Here is a 20,774-nt window from a genome sequence, read left to right on the forward strand (position 1 = left end):
TACCACTTCATTAAAATATTATTTATTTATCATTTTTTATTCTTTGTTCTCACCACCCAAGCCACCACAAACCCACACAACCAATAGCCTCCACCACTAGCACAACCCATAGCACCACCCACGGCACAACCAACCACCTGCCTCCACCCACAGCACCACCCACGACACAACCTTTGCTTTTCCCTCTCATCCTCTCTCTACCTCAACCCACGGCACACCAACCACCAAACCCACCACAGTTACCTAGCAACCCTACCACCACAAACCCACAACCAATAGCCTCAATCCACCGGCCTCAACCCACGACATAAACAAGTCAACCCACGCACCCTCGCCACCCAAGCCACCACAAACGCACAACCAACGGCCCCAACCCACTAGCATAATCCATGATACAACCAACCACGGCACCGCCGAGACCCATCAAGCAACTTAGCAACCCACCGCTGTTGAGAAACACCACCTCTGAAAAACACCACCGAGACCCACTGAAACCCATCAAGCAAACCACAACAGAAAAATGACCCATGACCCCATCGACCATCGAACCCATGACCCACTAGCAGTCATCAGACAAACCTCCACTTGCAGTTATCGACAACCCCATCGGACCCACAAGAGGGAGAGTCTAAGAAAGTGAGATGAGAGAGAACGAGAACGAGAGTGAGAGTGAGAGTATGAGGAGAGAGAATTAAAAACATTAAAAAATGATAACATCTTGCAACAGTGAGCTCTCAAAAATGAGAACTCACTGTAGCAAGATGTCAATTTTTTAAGCATATAGCATCTTTGATGGAGTAGAATTTTATGGTTTTAGATGCTAAAAATAGCATTTTAGCATTTATACCACCCTTGATGAGAATGCTCTATGGGATGGGCTTCTAATGGCTTCCTAAAATTCCTCTCCTAGAAGTTGAATTTGATGCTAAAGTTGTTGTTCAACTAGTCCTCTCTAATTCGACATCTAAGAGCATCCACAGCAGTTGAGCTAAAAATTTAGCTTTTTAGCTTCACAAAAAGTTACTTTATCTATTTTACCTATACATTTTACAAAACATGCTGCAGCAGTGGATCTATTTTAACTTTCAACACAATAAAATAATATAAACCTCACAATAAAATAATATATCTACTACAATAAAATAATATATTCATTACAATAAATAACAATCACAACCAACCGCAACCGCTATCACTACCACTACCACCACCGCCACCGACTCTTCCACCGCCCACCGTCACCGCCGCCACCGCCGCCACGTAATAGAATAATATATTCTCTACAATAAATAGCAATCACAGCCACTGTCATCACCACTGTCACTACCACCACCGCCATTACAACTGCCACCACCACTGCAACCGCCACCATCAAAAAAATTATTTTTTTCTCACCAATATTAAATAGTAATAATATACCACTTAAAATTTATTACAAAAATATTATAAAACATTACTTAATTTTAATTTCTTATTATTCTTTATTTTATTTTTCTTATTTATCTTATTTGTTGGTTTCATCCAAATACACGTATTTTTTTTTCCTCTTTGTTTGCTTCATTTCTTCAATCCTCTGAACTTTTCTTTCTGAAAGTGAATGAGAGACAGAGAGAGGCACGGTGATAAAAGAAAGGAAAAAAAATGGAACAAAACCCAGAAGGATCGGCGGTGAGCTCAGAAGGATCGGCGGTCAAACTCAACCAAAAACCCAGATCAAACTCATAAGGATCGGCGGCGTGGATCTGAGCTAATCGGCGGCTTGGAGGGTCGGTGACGGTGTGGGTTTGAGAGCTTGGGACGCAGTGGGTCTGAGGTTGAGAGGGTTGATCGGCGGTGGGTCTCAGCTGGTGGGTCGGTGACGGTGGGTCTCAGCTGGTGGGTCGGTGACGGTGGGTCTCAGCTGGTGGGTCTCGGCGATAGTGAGCTTGAGAGAGTTGAGAGCTTCGGACGGCGTGGGTCTCGGCGACGGTGAGCTTGAGAGAGTTGAGAGCTTCGGACGGCGTTGGTCGGTGACGGGCCGGCGGTGGTGAGCTTGAGTGAGTTGAAAGAGAAGAGATGAGAGTTGAGAGAGTTGAAAGCTTCAGTGCACACAGAGATGAGAGTGACTGAGAGAGAGAGAGAGAGAGAGAGAGAGAGAGAGAGGCTTTGAATTATTTTAATCGGGGCCCGAATAAAATATATATTTTTTATAACTTTCAGCTACAGTGCTCATGTATTGATACATGAGCACTGTAGCGCAAAGCTAAAATTTTTTAGCTTTGCCTCCACTACTACAGGTGGGTTTTTGTGGTTTGAGTGGAGCTAAAATAGCAATATAGCTATTTACCTCCACTGCTGTGAATGCTCTAACAGAGCATATTCTTCCCTTTTAAATGATTGCAAGTTCCTTCTCAACAGGTTCCAACAAGTCAAAGTGACTTATTTCTTTCAGAAAGTGAATAGATGCGCGGGCTAAAAGGTGTTGCTTGCAGCAGGAGGATTTTTTTGTTTTAAATATTGCCCCCCTCCCCTGATATTTCATCTTTTGTAACTTCTGATGCTAATTTTCTATGCTCTTTAAGGCGCTATGCCATGTCTATGCCTGCTTTGGCTAGCTAGTTTTTATTAATGTAAATAATTTTAACCAAAAAAAAATTGTAGGAAATTCTAAAAAAAACTATATAGACATTAAAAATATAATAATTAATTAATCTTTTAGTTAAAAATTTTAATATCTAACCTTGCTTTATGTTTCGTTGTCCATAAAGATTACTTATAATACAAATCAATAATTATAAATCATACCTAAAAAGAAAAAAATATAAGCCCTTTTGTAGTGGTACTTTGAATTAAGTAATTTGTTTAAGTTTGGTGAGAGAGTGTAATTAAGTGTGTGTATTTAACAGTTAGTTTGTTTCTAAAAAAAAAACACCTGCAAATGGTGCGGGATAACGCCTAATATTGGCGTATTGCTAATTCATCCTTTACTATTCTACTTTGTTTAATTTGCAGTGAAGCCTTGATTCTAGAACTAGACAACCTCAAATTTTATTTTTTTGAGAAGATGGACAACCTCAATTTAAAATGACAAAAATCTCAACCTAATATTATTGAGATTTTTCCCCATATATGTTACTATCCAAATTCATATAGCATAAATCCTTTTGAGTTCTTCTCTCTCTCTCTCTCTCTCTCTCTCTATATATATATATATATATATAAATTTTTTGGGGTGTGCTTATAACTTACAATTGAGAAAATTAGGATTTGAATTTTGGAACCTACGTTATCCCGAAGGAGAAAATAGGACAGTGATATTAATTAAAGCAAAAGGCTATTGGCTACGCAGACCTGTATATGCTTAACTGAGTTACAAGTTCTACACCTGAAAGATCTAGCCAAACTTTCAATCAAGCTAGAGCCTAACACCAAGGAGAGGTATGCAATTATTTGGATGAGCTGAAGCGTATATATACCATTACATGAGCTGCATCACTATCAATTGGTCTGCCAAAAAAAGTGTTCATAAATTATGAAAAAAATGTGCTAATTCCACAGCATTTTCACAACAAATCATACATAGATAGTTGTTATTTGTTCTAATTTAAACTTACCATTAAAATTACTTTTCTACCCCACCAACAACCTGTGCCAATCTGTTACATAGAATTTGTTGTGAACATATCATTTCTCATTGTGAAATGCTCCAAATAAGCAACCAATCCTTATCTCCCTAAAGAAAATGAGAAAATATTTGTTATGAGGAAATTTAAATCCCGAAATTTCGAAAAAATGAGTGTCGGGTTTTCCAACATAAGAAATGCTGATATTTACTAGGCCATCCAATTCCTTGCTTCCCTTTGGTTAACTTATCAATTTTGCTTCTCATATTGTGCATTAGCTAACATCATACTCTACAATTCAACCATTCAATTATGTCCTTCATAATGGCTTCACGTTCTGGTTCAAAGAGGAGATCATGTAAGAACCCATCAAACAATTTAATGGTTTTGTCAGTTGAGGAGGCTTCTGCATACAGTTTCTGAGAAGCTTCAGGGTCAGTTACAGTATCAGCAGTGCCATGGAGAACAAGAAAGGGAACTCTCAATTTTCTTAGATTCTGCTGCAAGTAGGATGTTATTCGGAGAATTTCATAGCCAGTCCTTACCCTGATGGATCCGGTATACACTAGTGGGTCTGAATATTTGGCTATTAGTGCCTCTGGGTCCCGAGAAACTGGTCTGCCCTTCTTATTTGCAGCACTAATTTGGTATCTTGGCAACAAAAATGAGAAAATTGGAGCCAGTACCTGCAATGGGAACATGAGAAGATGAAGGATGACTCCACTTGCTCATTTATTTGCCACTTCAATGGTGTGTATTTTGATAGGAAAATGGCACTTAAAATAAATTTCGTGAGTCATTAGCATTTCCAAATTAGATATAAGAGAGATCTCACTAAAAGGATATTCTCACCACAAAAATTGGATGGGATGCTTGAACTCCAACTGCAGGTGATGTTAGTACTGCACCAACTACACAGGCTTCAACCTTTGGGTCAAGCATTGCCTAAAATTGTTCACATAAAACAATGAAAACCATGCATAAACTTGAGGTCCTTTAGGTCAGCAAAAATTGGTACTATAGTATATTATCATAATATATGGATATCAAAAGTCAATCACAGTATTGCGAAAATTGCATCTTTCAACCAAACCTTACCTTCAGGACAATTGCTGCACCAGTTGAGTGTCCAAAACAGAAGCACGGAAGTCCAGGATTCTCAGCTAAAATCTTCTCAAGAAATGATTTCTGACAAAATAACAAGATAAATGCAGAGTTAAACTAAACAATCTTTGTTTTTTTGGGCTAGCAATATAATCAACCAATGCCCCTATTCATCCCATAATATGCCTTGATAAATTACTCCAAAAAAAAATGCTATGATAGATTTGGCCACCAAAAATTTGTGGTGATTATTTGATTACAGTATCATCAGCCCCTTGTAAATGAGCCTCAAACCATACCATATCATTAACAGCATCATCAAGAGAATGAACATATGCATGCAGTCCATCACTTCCACCATGACCTAATGAAAATAAATAAATAAACGGATAAGACAAATTTAGTAATAAAAAAACTACTGAAGTAGAAAATAAAGTGCCATGTAGCAGGGGTGGCAAAAGTAAGCCATGCCCCTAAATCTTCTGGTTTAAGATATTTTAGATCCGTTCCTGCTGACAGCTCAAGTAGGTCTGGGGTCAAATTAGCAAAGCTATCACAGATCCCAAATGGAAGCAATTATTTAGGTCATCACAAGAAGATGTAAAAAAGAATACTAAGTTTAGAAAGTTAACAGCACAAAAGATAAATAAAAACAAAACAAAGGAGCAGAAAACCATTATCTTATATTATATTTGGCATATATTACAAGGCATTTAGCAAAAGATAATTTTCCCATTTAGCTTATATAACAAGATTAGCAATTGAGTAAAACCCAATTTCACAAACAGCACCTAAGAGAATGTATCAAGCATAATGTCTTTAGATTGTCTCATGTTCACATGCTCACGGATCTTAAGTTTGGTTTAAACAATGATTGATGTTCTCATAAATGTTGATTCAAGAAAAGCATCGCATTCCATTCTAAATTTTATTGATTCAAAACCCTTGCACCAATCAGAAGAAAGGAGAATGAAAACAAATTTTGAATAGAATTTTCTGTTTCTTCGGCTCCTATAAAACAGGGAGAAGGCTCCATGTAGCTTTCAGCTTTGGCTTAATTTCCAAAACCCCTCCTTTTACCAATGTCAAACATAGCAGGTAGACACAAACTTGCAGATAATAAGCTTACTTATTAAGACGAGCTTTCACATGTTTTTGGCACCAATGGGCATCCCAAATGAACTACTCAATCCCTGCAACATCCAAATATAGATGCATTGTTGAAGAATGGTGATCTATAGACTATAAAACAGTAATTAAGTGGGGGAAAAGTATGACCTTTGTTTGAAAGATAAGCTCATGGGAACAAGAATTAAGTGCAAGGTTATATGTAAAACTTGTTGAGAAAAAAATGATCACCATTTCTTTGTAGTGTGTAGATTCTACCGTAGACACTGAAAGATGAAAGTAAACTCAGGTATGAATCTAAAACATATAAATTGGAGGGAGGGGCATTGATGGATTATATATGTGACGTTGAGAGATTACAGGACCAAACAGGAGAGACCAGAGTATTAAAAAAAAAGGGGGGGTGGGGGGGGAGGGGGGTTGTGGGGGGTGGGCTTCTTTAAAGCTTCTCTGGGTATTGGGTAAAGTAACAATAGCAACTAAAAAGTAGAAAATCTGTTGAAATAACTGCGTGGGTTCTCTTCTATCCCCCCACATCTTATTTTACTTTTAGTCTCTCTTGGTTTTATGGCATTCCACAGTACCAGCATAAAAGAATTACCACTATAATAGAGATTGTATTAAGCACGGAGCATAAATAAAATTATGATGCTTGTGCTAGCATCGCACGCATGTATAAACCAATGACTTCATTGTCCACCAAGACAATAATTAGCATTTTTGCTAGTCACCAAGTTTTTCAACAACAACAAAAAAATCAAATTCAAAATCAAAATAAAAAACCACCAAGATGTTGCTTAAGAATCATCAATTAGTGCTCCAAATGATAGTCTAAGCATAAATTGTAATTAAACTATAACAGACTGGTTAATTAAAGAGCATAATAAGTACATCACTTTAAAATTGTATACCACTATTCCCGGAGAGAGAGAGAGAGAGAGAGAGAGAGCAAACAAACATATGAGCTAAAGGAGAATTACATAACATCTAAATCCTTTCTTATTCACTTTTGGGCCTGTGCAGTTCATCTATTTGTGTGTTGGCATGATAGGGGTTAAACACTGCTTTCCTTTTCCCTTTACTCTGAGGTGCCTGTCACTTGCTATGGATCAGAATTACAGATTTATGCCTCAGAGGGAGGTATCAGATTAATGAAACTCTTAGTATTTTCACATGAAGGTATGGATTAAATTACTAATGCCTGCCTCAGATAGGTATCAGAGTAATAAGACTCTAAAAATTTTGAATATTTCAATAGAATTTCAACTTATCCAAACTTCCCCCAATTTAAATTTTTAACATGAACTTTACGCTTTTAACAAATTCAATAATGCATTTATGCAAACCTTGGAATTTTCAATTTAAGAGCCTTTGAATACACATGGAATGTGTGTGAAGAGGATAGTTAATAGAAATATCCATTAAACTATAAACACCATAACTCAAAGAGTTAAAAATAAGATTGAAATAAACTGGACCAATGATTTATTATTAACGGCCAAGAACAGTATGTAGCATCTTCAAGCACACACATACAAATAATCTTCGCTTATATAGGGGGAGAAACTCAATGGTGAGCATGTAAAGATGGTTTTTAAACTTACCAATCCAATCCATTCCATAGACCTTGTAGCCATTGGCATTTAGCTGCTTTGCAAAATCATTGTATCTGCCACTGTTATCAATAATAGAAAATTCTTGAGAAATAGATCAAGCAATATAGTCCACCGAAGATAATTTCTATACAGGCATGAGCATAAATCACAGACCTGTGCTCGTTCAGGCCATGCATAATAAGAACCAATCCCCTGCACAAAATAGATAGCAATCAGCACTTTTATTCCATATAAAAGTTGAAAACAAACATGAAACTGCAGAAGTTAAGAACACGAAATCAAGGGGAATACTGCACAAACTTAGCATGGAATTGTATATTGTAACCAACAGAAAAAGCCTACTGGATTTAGTTAACAAAAAATAAATAAATATGAAAAAAATACTTTTGAAGTATTGGAAAATCCCATATGAAAATGGGTTACAAAGACTGATGTAAGCCTGTTGTGTCCACCTAAGATAAATCTCCAAAGCAGTTCACCATGACTGTTAATTGGCTACTTGGTGTTATTGTACATTGATGACACACATTACTGTAAGAAGTGACGAGTAAACTGATCTTACAATTTTGGACCCCAAGACTTGTGAAACTTGCCAATCATGTCAATTTTTCAAGTCCAAAGTAACAAAAGACAATCCTGAATCATCTGATCTCCACAACTTCTCATCACATAAATTTAGCATTGCATTTCAATCCTCTCTGTCAATAATATGCAATGATATGCTAATATGTTTATGAACACAGACAAGTTTTCTAAAAGATGCTGTGGTACCACCATTTTTTCTGAGCAAAACGAGAGAATTAAACAATAGTCTCTTTCAATAAGGCCTCTTATTGGTCTGAGTACAAACATTACTGTTTAAATGTTTTCAATCCCACATGAATTGTTATTCTCACTGACCATTTAATTCCTTTTTTTTTTGTGTGTATGTGTGTATTAAGTTGGAGTGGGAGGGGGGGTGGTGAAGAGAGGAACCCCATAGAGCTCATATCCAGTGGCAAGTAGTTTAGACAAAAGCCTTAAAACTAAATACCAATTTGTCAGAGATTAAATCTCTATCACAGCACAAAATCTAACATATAAGTAACTGTAACTCCCAACTGTCAAGAATTAAACCATGTTAATGGTCAACAAATCTCCGGATATCTATAGGAAGATCTAAACTCATCAACATGCCAAGAAAAAACATGATGTTTAAAAACTTTATAACACTCTTATACAAGGACAAAGTTTGGCTACTAACTTCGTTGCAACCTTAGGCTTCAACTTCCTCTAAGAAGCTAACATGTGTGTAATGGTCACCATGCACCCTTAGTGTAATGGTCATTCCACAAGTACAAAGTTCTTGTGAAGTGGGGGGGCAACGGCTAGGATTCAAGTCTCCAGGAGGGAGCTTCACACACATATACACTTAGATTAGGCTAGAATAGAATTTATATCTTGTATAAAAAAATAAAATAAAAAAGTGCAGTTAAGTGAGTCATGTGCAAACAAGGACACATGTTAGTTTCTTAAAGGATGTTGAAGCCTAAGGCTGCAATCAAAATTGTAACCAAACTTTGTTCTTTATACATTTTCATCTTCTTCTATTATGTTACAGGTAGTACATACACAAACTGTCCATGAACACATCTCAGCAATTTGTAGCCACTAATTAATCAATGTCAACATAAAGTGGGTATGGAAATGACTGTCACTAGGATGGACAGACGGGAGAATTGAACATAAGTGATAAAGCAATGTCCACAATGCACACGGCAAACCACATTACAATATTTAATCAATCGAATGAAAACTTGAGGCACCCTGCAAATAAAACGTGGTAAACGACACTAATTTACTTAAATTGTGTCAACTGAAGAATGTGAGAGATATTGTGTGGCACTTGCAACATTATTAGATCAACCACAGTGGCTTTCTGAATAAACCGTGACCTTAGTAACACACGCAGGTGAAAAACAAGGGACAGGATGTCAGGACCCCTTGAAAGAGATGCTGGGTTAAGAAAAAGCCAAGAGAAATGACTGAAATCCCTCAGGCCACAGTCTTGATAAAAGGGATTGCAGAGAAAGTAGTGCGGACTACCCTATTTGGTTTAAGTATGATACAAATAATTTGCAATGGTAGTGACAGTGAAGATATGAAAAATGAGAATTGAAAGTGCCTCAGTTCTGAATACTCAATTTGTTGGAAATGCAGTTATTTATCCAAAATTCCGTCAACATGATTGTAAAGACAAGTTATATATAATACACCGTATTTAAAATTGAGTGGAGTTGTGATGTGCCTTTGTGTTAGAACCCATTTTCTTCTCCCTTATGTGTGTGTGTGTGTGTTTGTTTCTCTAAAAATGTTATTTTCAAGTATATCCTTTTTAACATATGTATAGTTATTAGCTGCTGATGTCCCTCATATATACCCAACTGCGGCCTAACCTTTAAGGCACCAAAAGCCCAGTAACTCAATTGATACTTTCTCTTGTTTCCAACGGAAAAATCCCCTCTCCCAAGGACAAAAAAAAACACACACACACTGGGAGTGTTTGGTAGGACGTTTTGATTCACAGTTTCAGAGTTTAAATAATACCACATATATTTTTACACACTTTTTCACCTATGTATATCTTTCAAAAAAATAAATAATGTTACTCAACGTACCCTAAAGATCTCAATGTACCCTAGAAATCTTATGAGGACTAAGTTAAAAACCCCAAGCCACCACCTTGGGGCCACCGCCTTGGATTCCTCCTGCAATTAACTAGTGTGTGTTACTCGGTAGTATTGGACAAGGGGACAACTCACTGCGGGCCAACTCACTAAGAGAATAGTCAGATGCTTTAAAAGAAGTCAGAGAAAGAGAAGTAGATATTAGGGTACAATATCTACACATGTTTAGTAGCTAACAATGACTGATGTTATAATTGCAGTTGGCACAAAAAAATTTCATATGACAAAGCCCATTATATTTACGAAATAATTTGAACCTATGACATCACCGATTTGAACCTATGTCGTTTATTTAACCCTAATTGAAAGCCCTCAAATAAATTTTTGGTGGAAACTGGTAAGTGATAACAGATAAAAAAAAAAAAGTGACAGAAAAAACAAAAAGGAAAATGAATAGTAAAAGTAAAAGTGATAGATTTACCGAATGTTGTTGCTGTTTTTGGGGGTCCAGGACCGAGTGAAAATGGTATCACCTCTAGGCGTGAGGAAGAGGGAATAGTCTCTTACCAATTCCTCATTCAACCCATCATCATCATCTTGTGCCACTCTCCTCATAGCCAGTGCTCTTCTCACCGCCACTTCTTGCTCCACCACCACGGACCCACTCTTCCTCCACGTCACCATCTTCACTGGGACCATCACCTTCTTCTGGCTCTGGCTCTGGCTCTGGCTCTGGCTCCCACCTTCTTCATTCTTCTGCCTCCGTCGACGAAAAGGGACCAGAAGGAGTATCACCAACGCGTTCATCACCATCACCAAGCTCCTCCACACGCGCACCGAGAACAGTGCCCTCACGCGCCCGCTCGCTCCTGATGTCAGCATGGCCGTCGTATGAGTATGAGTATGAGTATCAACGGTGGTGATCGCCGTTTGCGTTATCGTCTGCCTCGTTTTCAAAACTGACAAACACAAACACCTGGGTGGTTCCAATAATAATTTTCTCTTTCTGACATGTAATTCTGGAGGTTTGGCTACAACTACCAGAATTGTTGAAGTTTCTATAGGGATTACAATCGATGTACTCGTGTAACAGATCATAAAACCTATAGAATATGCCGACCAGACAAAAACAAATTTAAGAAGGAAGAAGAACAAACAAAAAAAAAAAAACTTTCTTGTTCCTATTTCAACTAATAATGTTTGTGCTAAATTTAGTTGACCAGCCAAAGTTAGAGCAAAGGCCGAAATTAAATTAAGCTACCATCAAAACACAAGCTGGGTTTCCAAATTAACAAAATATAATAATGGGTTGGGTTATTGGCTTTGAGTGGTGTCTAATGTTTTGTGTCTGAAGTCTGTCTGAAATATGAATGAGGCGTGCGGCGTGAGTGGTAAGGATTGGGAATGTGTGTGTGAAGGAACATATATAGCAGAGATGCGGCGTCACGGCTTACGCATAACGCCACGTCCAAATTGTTCCTGCTTCTCATCTCTTCCCGAATCGCCACTGAATGACACGTGTCACTCTAAATTGTTATTTAATATATATTGATTGAAATGAGTTGCAAAAAAAGGAAAATAAAAGTTACAACAACGACTCTAGAAGATGAGGTTGGGCTTCGACTTGGACTGACCAGTTGCGCGTGACTTTGGGGATTGGGAGTTTGGGACGTGGACGTGTTGGAGTTGTTCAGGCAGAAGCAGTAATCTGGTTGAGATTCGGCCATTTGGATTTGGGCCCAGTATTTTTATATCTGCTGAATTTCTTTTTCTAAAAATAGTACCACATACTTTGCGACAATTATCTCAAATAAGACAATATGATTAATTTTCTATCACTATTAAATAAACTTAATATTATTTTCTTTATCACTCACCGTCTTCCATGTAAGAACATTCACATTAGTTTCTTTATTTTACACATTCATTTTTATACTAAAATCTACTTTTTCTATTTTACACATTCACTTTTACAAAACACCCACATCAATTCATCTATTTTATCACCTCTTTTAATTAAATAATCAGTTTTCTCAAATTTTTTATTATTCCCCTCAACCACCCCCTTTAATACACACGTGCTCTCTCTCTTTTCCCATTTTATTTGATTTTTTGCTCTCACTCTCTACCCATCTCTCTACCCATTCTCTACCCATTTTTCCAAATCAATTCTCTCAATCACGATCAGATTCGACCATATCAGACCCACGACAGGGCAGCTCCAACACCGCGACCCACGATCCACCACTCTAGTCTTGCTCCTGGGCCGCGCCACGGGCGTCGCGGCCTATCCATGCTAGTGCGGGAGACGGCGGCGTGGCAGCTGGAGGAGCGCAGGGCCGATTGGAGGTACTCAAAGCCTGTGGTGGCTCTGGACATCATGTGGAGCGTGGCGTTCGTGGTGGTCTCGGTCTCTCCCTAGCTCCGCACCGACCGATCTCCCTAGCTCCGATCCATAAGCACAGATCAAATCCAAGATCTCCCTAGCTTCGATCAGGCAAGACCCATCTCCGATCCACAAGCACTGACCGACCTGTCTCTGTGTGTGTGTGTGTGTTTTTTTTTTTTGAGCAAGTGTATCTCTGTTGATTTGTCTGTGTGGATGTGTTTGTGTATGGGTGTGTTTGTGTGCATTTGAGGAAAAAGAAGAAGATGAGGAGAGGAGAAGTTAACTAGGTTTGTTGAGCACGGAGAAGAGAGGGAAAAAAAAAAGGAGCGAATGGGAAATTAATAAAATAATGGATAAATGAGCTACAGTAACCGTGTAAATATACATGATTACTGTAGCTCGTGGATCGATTTGCACAACTTTACCCATTTTTACACTCACTGATGTGGGTGTTTTTTTGCTCAAAATGTGTAAAATTGGTAGTTTTTTCTAGTTTAGAAGATTTTATAGGAACCGGTGTGAATGCTCTAAAAGCATCAATATCCAACCTTCTAAAAGTCATAATATGCCATATTTTAGCATCAAAACACAAAAACACATGCATTACCCAGTTTTATAATTGTAAATTTTTTTACAATCTTGCTATAGTACCATCCTATATTTAAGATGGCACTGTAGTTGAATTGTATAATTTTAAATTATATTTTATTCTCTCTCTCTCTCTCTAATTTGTCTCTGTCTTCTTTCTCTTCTCTCTCACTCTTGTTCTTGTTTTGCTCTCTCCTCTCCTCTCCTCAAACCCAAAACCCCCTTTTCTCAAATCTGAAACCCCATGCGATGGTGGTAGCGGCAAAGGTAGGGATGAACATGGATTGTAATCAATGGCAGTGGCGTAGGTCTAAGTCGGTGGTTTTAGGTTGGTCTATGATGGTGGGGTTGATCTGGGCTTGTGGCATGGCAAGATCGGCATTTTGATCATATCTTTTCCCCCTCTCTCTTCTCTCTTTATTTGTTTTTGTGTGCCTCATGGTGATGATGGTAGGGGCTGTGGTGGTGAGTTTTGGTCCCAATGTGGTGGGTTTTGGTCCTGATGTGGTGGTGGGTTTTTTAGTGGTGGTTGTAGTAGGTTTCATGGGTTTTGTTGGTGGAGGTGGTTGTGGGTTTCATGGTTTTTGTTCCCGGTGGCAAGAGTAGGTTTTTTTCGCAGTGATGATAGTGGGTTTTGCTGGTGGAGGTGGTGCAATGGGTTGTGTTTGGATTGGATGGTTGGGTTTTTTGACTAGTTGTATGAGTTTGAGAGGAAGAGAGAGGTGGGTGGTGGTGGGGGCTAGGTTTTTTTTTTATAAAATGGTGGTGGCTGGGTTTTTTATTTATTTAATTATGGTGGTGGTGTTCTTTTAAACATAGAGATGGTGAGTAAGAGAGAACACAAAAATGGGTTTTGGGTTTGGTTGCTTGTAGGAAGAGGGAGAAAGAGAGGAAGAGGAAGAGAAAGAGAGAGAGAGAGAGAGAGAGAGAGAAATAATGAAAAATAATATTTAAATAAAGAGGAAAAAATAGAGTTTGGGATGTTGGGTGTGTTGTAAAATGGTAGGTTATAATAAATAAATAAAAATGCTATGTTCACAACATTTTCACAATAGATCCTAATGGTGGGTTGTTATTGGTTGTTATGGATGGGTAAAAAAGTAATTTAAGTTGTAGATTCAATTAGAACCAATTACAACTTACCACCTATGATTTGTTGTGAAAATGTTATGGACATAGCACTACTCAATAGATAAAACAACTTTTGAGATATTAAAATGAGATATTTTTTAGAAATCGGATGATAATGCTTTAAGACAATTGTGGTAAAGTGTGTACTAAAATTATTCATTAAATGATATGGTATAATGTAATTGGATGAGAAAAAGTCTTGAATCATACCAAAAATCACTAAAATTTCACCTAATACATTTTGTTGTTTCTATTGAGGTGAGATTGAATTTTTTTTCTTTTCAATTACATATAATTTATTAAAGAGAAAGAGAGAAAAAGATGCATTGGGTCTATCGTGATCCTTTAGGACAATGGCCTAAGAGGGGGGAAACGAGATAAAAAAGGGCTCATCCCAATGTTATCAACAAGATAATTTACTTGCCTAGGGACAAAAACAAAGTACCAAAACACAAAAATGAATTAAGAACAACTTTAAATTCATTAACGATAACAATTGAATTTAGATTGGAGGATGAGGAAGACATAACATAAACAATACCATACCCTTGGAATCACCTTCAAACATCACATAATTAAGGTAGTAATGAGCAACCATAGAGATAGCCAACTTTGCATCATTTGCTTCACCAAGTAGAGGGTCAAAGGAAGGCACTAGTTTTGAATATGCAAAGATAACTTCTTCTTCATCATTTCTACACACTGCTGCTGTGAGAGACCTCGCCCAAAAGTGCCTCTCAAAAGAGAGAGATTTTTGGTATGATTTTTAGGGCACCTCTCTTTTTGAGTAAGTGGTGTGGAGTCACCACTTATTTTTTTTTTTTTACAAAAAAATAATAAAAAAATATAAACATGAAATACATGACTGGATTGTTCTTCTCATTGATTGAATAATAAAATGCATAATTGAAAAATTGAAAATTACATGGCTTTGGATTTTAGTTACAAACTACCAAATAATTACATGCCTTTTTGTCCTAGTTACATTCTACTCAAAATAAAACAAAGACAATGCTTAGATCTACCTATCCAAAGACCTAAATTTGGAGACAAGGTCACGGAATAAGAATGTATTAAGCACCCATTCCGCCCAGATAGAGTCTGGTCTTCTAGACTCTTGTGACCAATGTACCATTTATGCATGTTATGTATGACATGTTGTGTATACACATGAAAAACTAAATCACATAAGTTTATTTATGAATGCATCCTCTTCTTTGTTAAAATTCAAATCTTTTTTTGATAATAAAAAATGGATTTTAGTTTGTAAAAAAAATGCCAGATCTGTTTTTGTATGTGTAAAAACATGGTTTTTGAAAAGAAAATTCATATTTGTTTTTGAGAAATGATGATGCAAAAAATCAACAGTTGAGCTCCTCATCGTAGCGGATGGACGATGATGTGAATGGGGTCGTCTCTATAGATGAGAAACCTGCAAATTGAACTGGGTGGAAGAGTAACACGCTTGTGTGGCGTCAGCCAAACCGCCTCTGATGCTTAAGTCAGTATGGGAAAAAGATTTTAAAGAGAAAATGAGTCGAGAGTGATTTCCTAGAGTATTTGTGTGTAATTGGCGTACCTTGGGTTTTTGTTATCTTCTATTTTATAGTTGTATGCCTCATTAATGGGCAATGATGTGCTACATTTATGCTCAACGGCTAGTGCGTTACAGAATCTCTGTCTGGAGGCCACAACTCATTTTGTGACCATTGGTCCGTCAGTTAAATTTTGTCATCAATGATTGTAATAAATGCATAACGTCTTTTCTAGGTGAATGACAACCTTCTTATAATGACGAACATAAATTTCTAGTTCATTAGCTGCCCCCTTATTCGTTATTTCGTCTTTTAGACAAGATAAGAACAAATTCATCTAATGCTTCGTATTCCGTGTACTGGGCATTTATGACGATTTGATACCTGGGTGGTTGAGCGCCACATGCACGACCAGGATGTGTTCGACACGCGAACATGTATCAATTTTCCCATGTGAGTTTTGGCAACTTCTTTTGCACTTTTCCCGTGTTTTTCCTTATTCAATTCTTTGTTCTAGGGTTTGATCCTGCGAACTTCCTTTCTCTGTTCTGCGTTTCCTAGTAAGTCCTTCGTGCTTCTTCTTCTTTTCAGATTCTTCCATGTTAGATTATTCTGCTGTTAGAGCGGATTGTCCTTCCATAGCCTTCTTTTTTGCTCATTTGGGTAGTTTACTTGAGTTTGTAGAGGGGGAATGTCTTGAAAGGATTAGTTCTTTCGTAGGAAACGACTGTCAGTATACTTCTGTTCTTTCTTCCTTGTTTCCTCTAGTTTCCAATTCTGCTGAGGTAGCTAGATTGTTGAGGATGTCTAAGGTAAGGTCAAGTGACCTGGATACAAGGTTATCCTCGTCTGATGATCGTGTGATCTCGGGGGCCACTTGTGTTTCTACCCCCTATAAAGCTTGGAACATCTCGTGTTCTCTTTTTGAGAAGGATGAGAAACAAATTAGGGACAGATTTCAATTCCCTGATTCTATAAAAATTAGGATTCCGAGTGACGAAGAAAAAGCCTGTCACTCATATGCTGATGAGGTTTGTTTCTACGAGGTCAATTTTACTAGCAGCCTTCGTTTCCCTGTTCAACCCTTTGTCAAGGATCTTTTTTCCTATTTGCGTCTTGCTCTGCGCGCAGTTGGTACGTAATTCTTATCGAATCCTTATTTCTTGCATGGTATGGATGTCTGCCATTGAGGATGACGTCATTAGGAGGGACGAGTTCCTCCATTTTTATCGTCTAAAGAAGTCTAAGGACCCTGGCTATTATGAGTTTAATCCATGGGATAGGGCTTCTAGGTTAATACTCGATTACCCATCATCTCTTCGCAATTAGAAACCAAATTTCTTTTTCGTTTCTGGAAGTAGTTGGGAGTTTGTCCCTGATGAGGTCTTGGACGAAGCCCCCAAGTTTTTTTGTAGTTAGGGAGTTCCCGTGTCTGGTGCGTCTTCTTCGTCTTTTTAGTTTTTTTTTTTTGGGAGTGACGATGATAGGTGACTTACTTGTATTCTTGTTTTGCAGTTGTCCAGCATCTTCATCTGAGGAAAAGGTACCAGCTGCGTGTGGAAAAAGTAAGAGAGTATTTAAAGACCGTCAAGGATTTCGATGAGCTCGTCTTTCCTCAGTCTTTATTTCTTCATTTTTTGGGTCCAGAACCGTCTACTAAGGTTCAAAAAGACTTGGAAGTTGTGAAAAAGAGCAAGCGCTCCTTTTCCTTTGGCTTTTTTTTTTTAAAACCTTTTCTTCGTCCTTTCAGGAATGACGACTAGGTTTACCAAGAAAAAGTTAGCCGAGGTTCAAGAAAAGAAGGCCAAGGGTGGTACCATTAGTGGCCTTTTGTCCAAGAAGAAAGCTGGTGATGTTGTCAAGAAGGAATCCATGAAAACACCTCCTCCTACCAAGCATCCTGCCTCTCTCATTTCATCATTGGAGATGATTGCCTCTGGTAGAGAGGAGAGTAAGAAGAAGAAGAAATCAGGTGTTAAATCTTTCCTTCCTACTTTCTGGGACGATGCTAATACAATTGCTCTGAAGGCCCACGAGGCATTTTTTGTGAACGATCTGAGTCCTCTAATGGCGAAATCGTCCAGCGAGGTGATGTTGTCTCATATTCAGAAGCTTGTACAAGTGAGCGTTGTAGGCTATTTTTACTTCTTCTTTTCCTTTGCTTTATTTCTGCTAAGAGAGGTTTTTGCAGGCTTTGGGGGAGTCTCTATTCGGCTCTGGGAAGTTCTTAGACTTGGAAAAGAAGGTGGCTTCCTCCGAGCCTCTGATCAAGTCTTGATCTGCTGAGAATGAGACGTTTAAGAATAAGGTTGTCATCCTTGCTGCTGAGGCTGAGAATGACAAGGAACGCGTGGCAACCCTAGAGAAAAGCCTACAAGTGTAGAAGGACTTCTGCAAGCTAAAGGACAAGCAGATTAGTGACCTAGAGCAGAAGCTACAGAATGTTGAGGCCACGGCGATACAGGATTTTAAGGACTCTAACGAGTATTCTGATAAACTATGCAAGTACTACGTGGAGGGCTTTGATCTTCTTGTGAAATGGATGGCAAAACATCACCCTGGCTTGGACCTTTCTGGCTTGGCTGTTGAGGACGTTGAAAAAAAGAGCTTATGTCTGATCGTCCTTCTGAGGCTACAGCAGAGAATGTGATGGAGGAGGCCACAGACATTGCTAAAGGAATGAAGGCGACCACTGTTGTAACCCCTGCAGATCTTGTCCCTGAAGATCAGTAACCTTTTATTTTTTCTACTTTCTTTTTTTATTTCCTTGCAAGGCAAGAACAATATTTCTCTTTTGGGCCCGTTGTTTTGGGCAACTAAACAATTCCTTTAACGATGATAGGTTTATGGATTTCCTGCTTCTAGCAACTCTTTTAGGTTTGGACAACTTAGATGATTTACTATTGAGTCATATTTGACTGATGGTCTCCGTTGTGTATGAACAACTAAGTATTTTAGCAGAGCTTGAACAATTTTTGATTGAGTCATGTTTGAATGACGATGCTAGTTGTGTTTGAACAACTTAGTATTTTTGGTTGTGTTTAAATAGCTTTTTATTGAGTCATGTTTGAATGACGACGTTAGTTGTGTTTAAACAACTTAGTATTTTTAGCTATGTTTGAACAGCTTTTTATTGAGTCATGTTTGAATGACGATGTTAGTTGTGTTTAAACAACTTAATATTTTTAGCTATATTTGAATAACTTTTTATTGAGTCATGTTTGAATGACGATGTTGGTTGTGTTTAAACAACTTGGCAACTGCATTTGAACAACTTTTGATTGAGTCATGTTTGAATGACGATGCTTATTGTGTTTGAACAACTTAGTATTTTTAGCTGTGTTTGAACAGCTTTTTATTGAGTCATGTTTGAATGACAATTTTAGCTGTGTTTAAACAACTTAATATTTTTAGTTGTGTTTGAACAGTTTTTTATTAAGTCATGCTTAAATACGATGTTAGTTGTGTTTAAACAACTTAGTATTTTTAGCTGTGTTTGAACAGTTTTTTATTGAGTCATGTTTGAATGACGATTTTGAGCTCTACTCATGACTTAGGGTCGTGGTATTGGAGCGTCTTTTAGGTTAACCATTTTTTGTTTTGTCTTGAATGACGATTATGTTGGTTGTGTTTAAACAACTCTAATTTAGTCGACTCTGGTAGTTGTTGTGTGAAAAACTCCAATGGCTATGATGCCATTGGTTGTGTGCGAATAGCTTTTAATTTGAAATTTTAATGACGGATATCCTTGAGACGTCTCCAAGGACGACTCCTAAGCATTGCACATGTTTTGGTAGTAATAAATCATGGATAATGATAAATACGTATTGACAAGTCATGGATAATGATTTCATGTATTATTGATCTTATGAATGATGAAAGTAATGGTTGTCATACATACTAATATAAAGATTAAGCAACTTGAAAATGTAAAGCTTTCCTTACTGGCAGTATTTCTTCAAGTGTTCTATGTTCCATGGTCGAGGCAATTCTTGGCCATCTAGAAACCTCAGGTAGTAGGAGCCTTTTCTAGAATGACGAACTACTTCGAACGGACCTTCCCAGGTTGGCCCTAGTTTCCCTTGGGATGGGTCCTTCGTTGCCTGTGACACCTTCCTAAGGACGAGGTCTCCTGTGTTGAACCTTCTTACCCTAACCTTTCTATTGTAGTATCTGGCTATTACTTCTTTGTGTTTGGCCATTCACTTCATAGCTTCTTCTCTAACTTCATTGATTAGGTCCAAATTGCTGTTAAGCTCCTGCTAATTCTTCTGGTCTTCATATGTTTGACTCGGAAGCTTGTCAGTCCTACTTCCACTGGTATGATGACCTCAGCGCCAAATGTTAGTTTGAATGGAGTTTCCCCTGTTGGGACTTTTGTGGTTGTTCTGTACGCCCAAAGGACGTTTTACAGCTCTTCAGGCCATGCCCCCTGTGCCCCCTCAAGTCTAGTTTTGATAATTTTGAGCAAACTTTTATTCGTCACTTCTGTCTGGCCATTGGCCTAAAGGTGTCTTGGAGAAGAGTAGTGATTCTTAACTCCTAAGTCCTGGAAAAAATTTTGAAACTTGGGGTTGTCGAACTCTTTTCCATTGTTTGATATTATGACACGTGGGACTCCAAACCTGCAGGTGATATTTTTCCATACAAAGCTTATGACTTTAGCCTTTGTTATCATCGTCACTAGTTCTACTTCTATCCATTTTGTGAAATAGTCAACTGCGGCGATTAGAAACCTGAGTTGCTTCTTCCCTAGAGGGAAGGGACCCATGATATAAATTTTCCATTGGGCGAAGGGCCATGGTGAGGATATTGGTGTCATCGTCTCTCTTGGTCTTGTCTGGACATTTGCGAAGCGTTGACACTTGTCGCATGATCTGACGATGTTGTATGCGTCTTTCTGTAGGGTTGGCTAATAATATCCTGCTCTGAGCGCCTTTACTGCTAAGGATCTTGCCCCAGCGTGATTTCCACAGATTCCTTCGTGTATCTCGCGGAGCACATAATCTGCTTCT

The 20,774-nt window shown here is 38.1% G+C and overlaps 1 protein-coding gene across 1 annotated transcript; it reads right to left on the minus strand.

Moving 5' to 3' along the window:
• Positions 1–3,575: 3,575 nt before the first annotated feature.
• LOC142631265 (uncharacterized) lies at positions 3,576–11,574 on the minus strand. Its single transcript, XM_075805395.1, has 7 exons — positions 10,598–11,574; positions 7,604–7,642; positions 7,439–7,509; positions 5,006–5,070; positions 4,701–4,790; positions 4,455–4,547; positions 3,576–4,288 (listed from the first exon to the last, which is right to left on the minus strand). The coding sequence occupies exons 1-7, from the start codon at positions 11,212–11,214 to the stop codon at positions 3,887–3,889; spliced, it is 1,377 nt and encodes a 458-aa protein (XP_075661510.1). The 5' UTR covers positions 11,215–11,574; the 3' UTR covers positions 3,576–3,886.
• Between the last annotated feature and the right edge of the window lie 9,200 nt (positions 11,575–20,774).

This window comes from Castanea sativa, chromosome 4 (assembly GCF_040712315.1).
Source record: "Castanea sativa cultivar Marrone di Chiusa Pesio chromosome 4, ASM4071231v1".
In the NCBI taxonomy this organism is placed as follows: domain Eukaryota; kingdom Viridiplantae; phylum Streptophyta; class Magnoliopsida; order Fagales; family Fagaceae; genus Castanea; species Castanea sativa.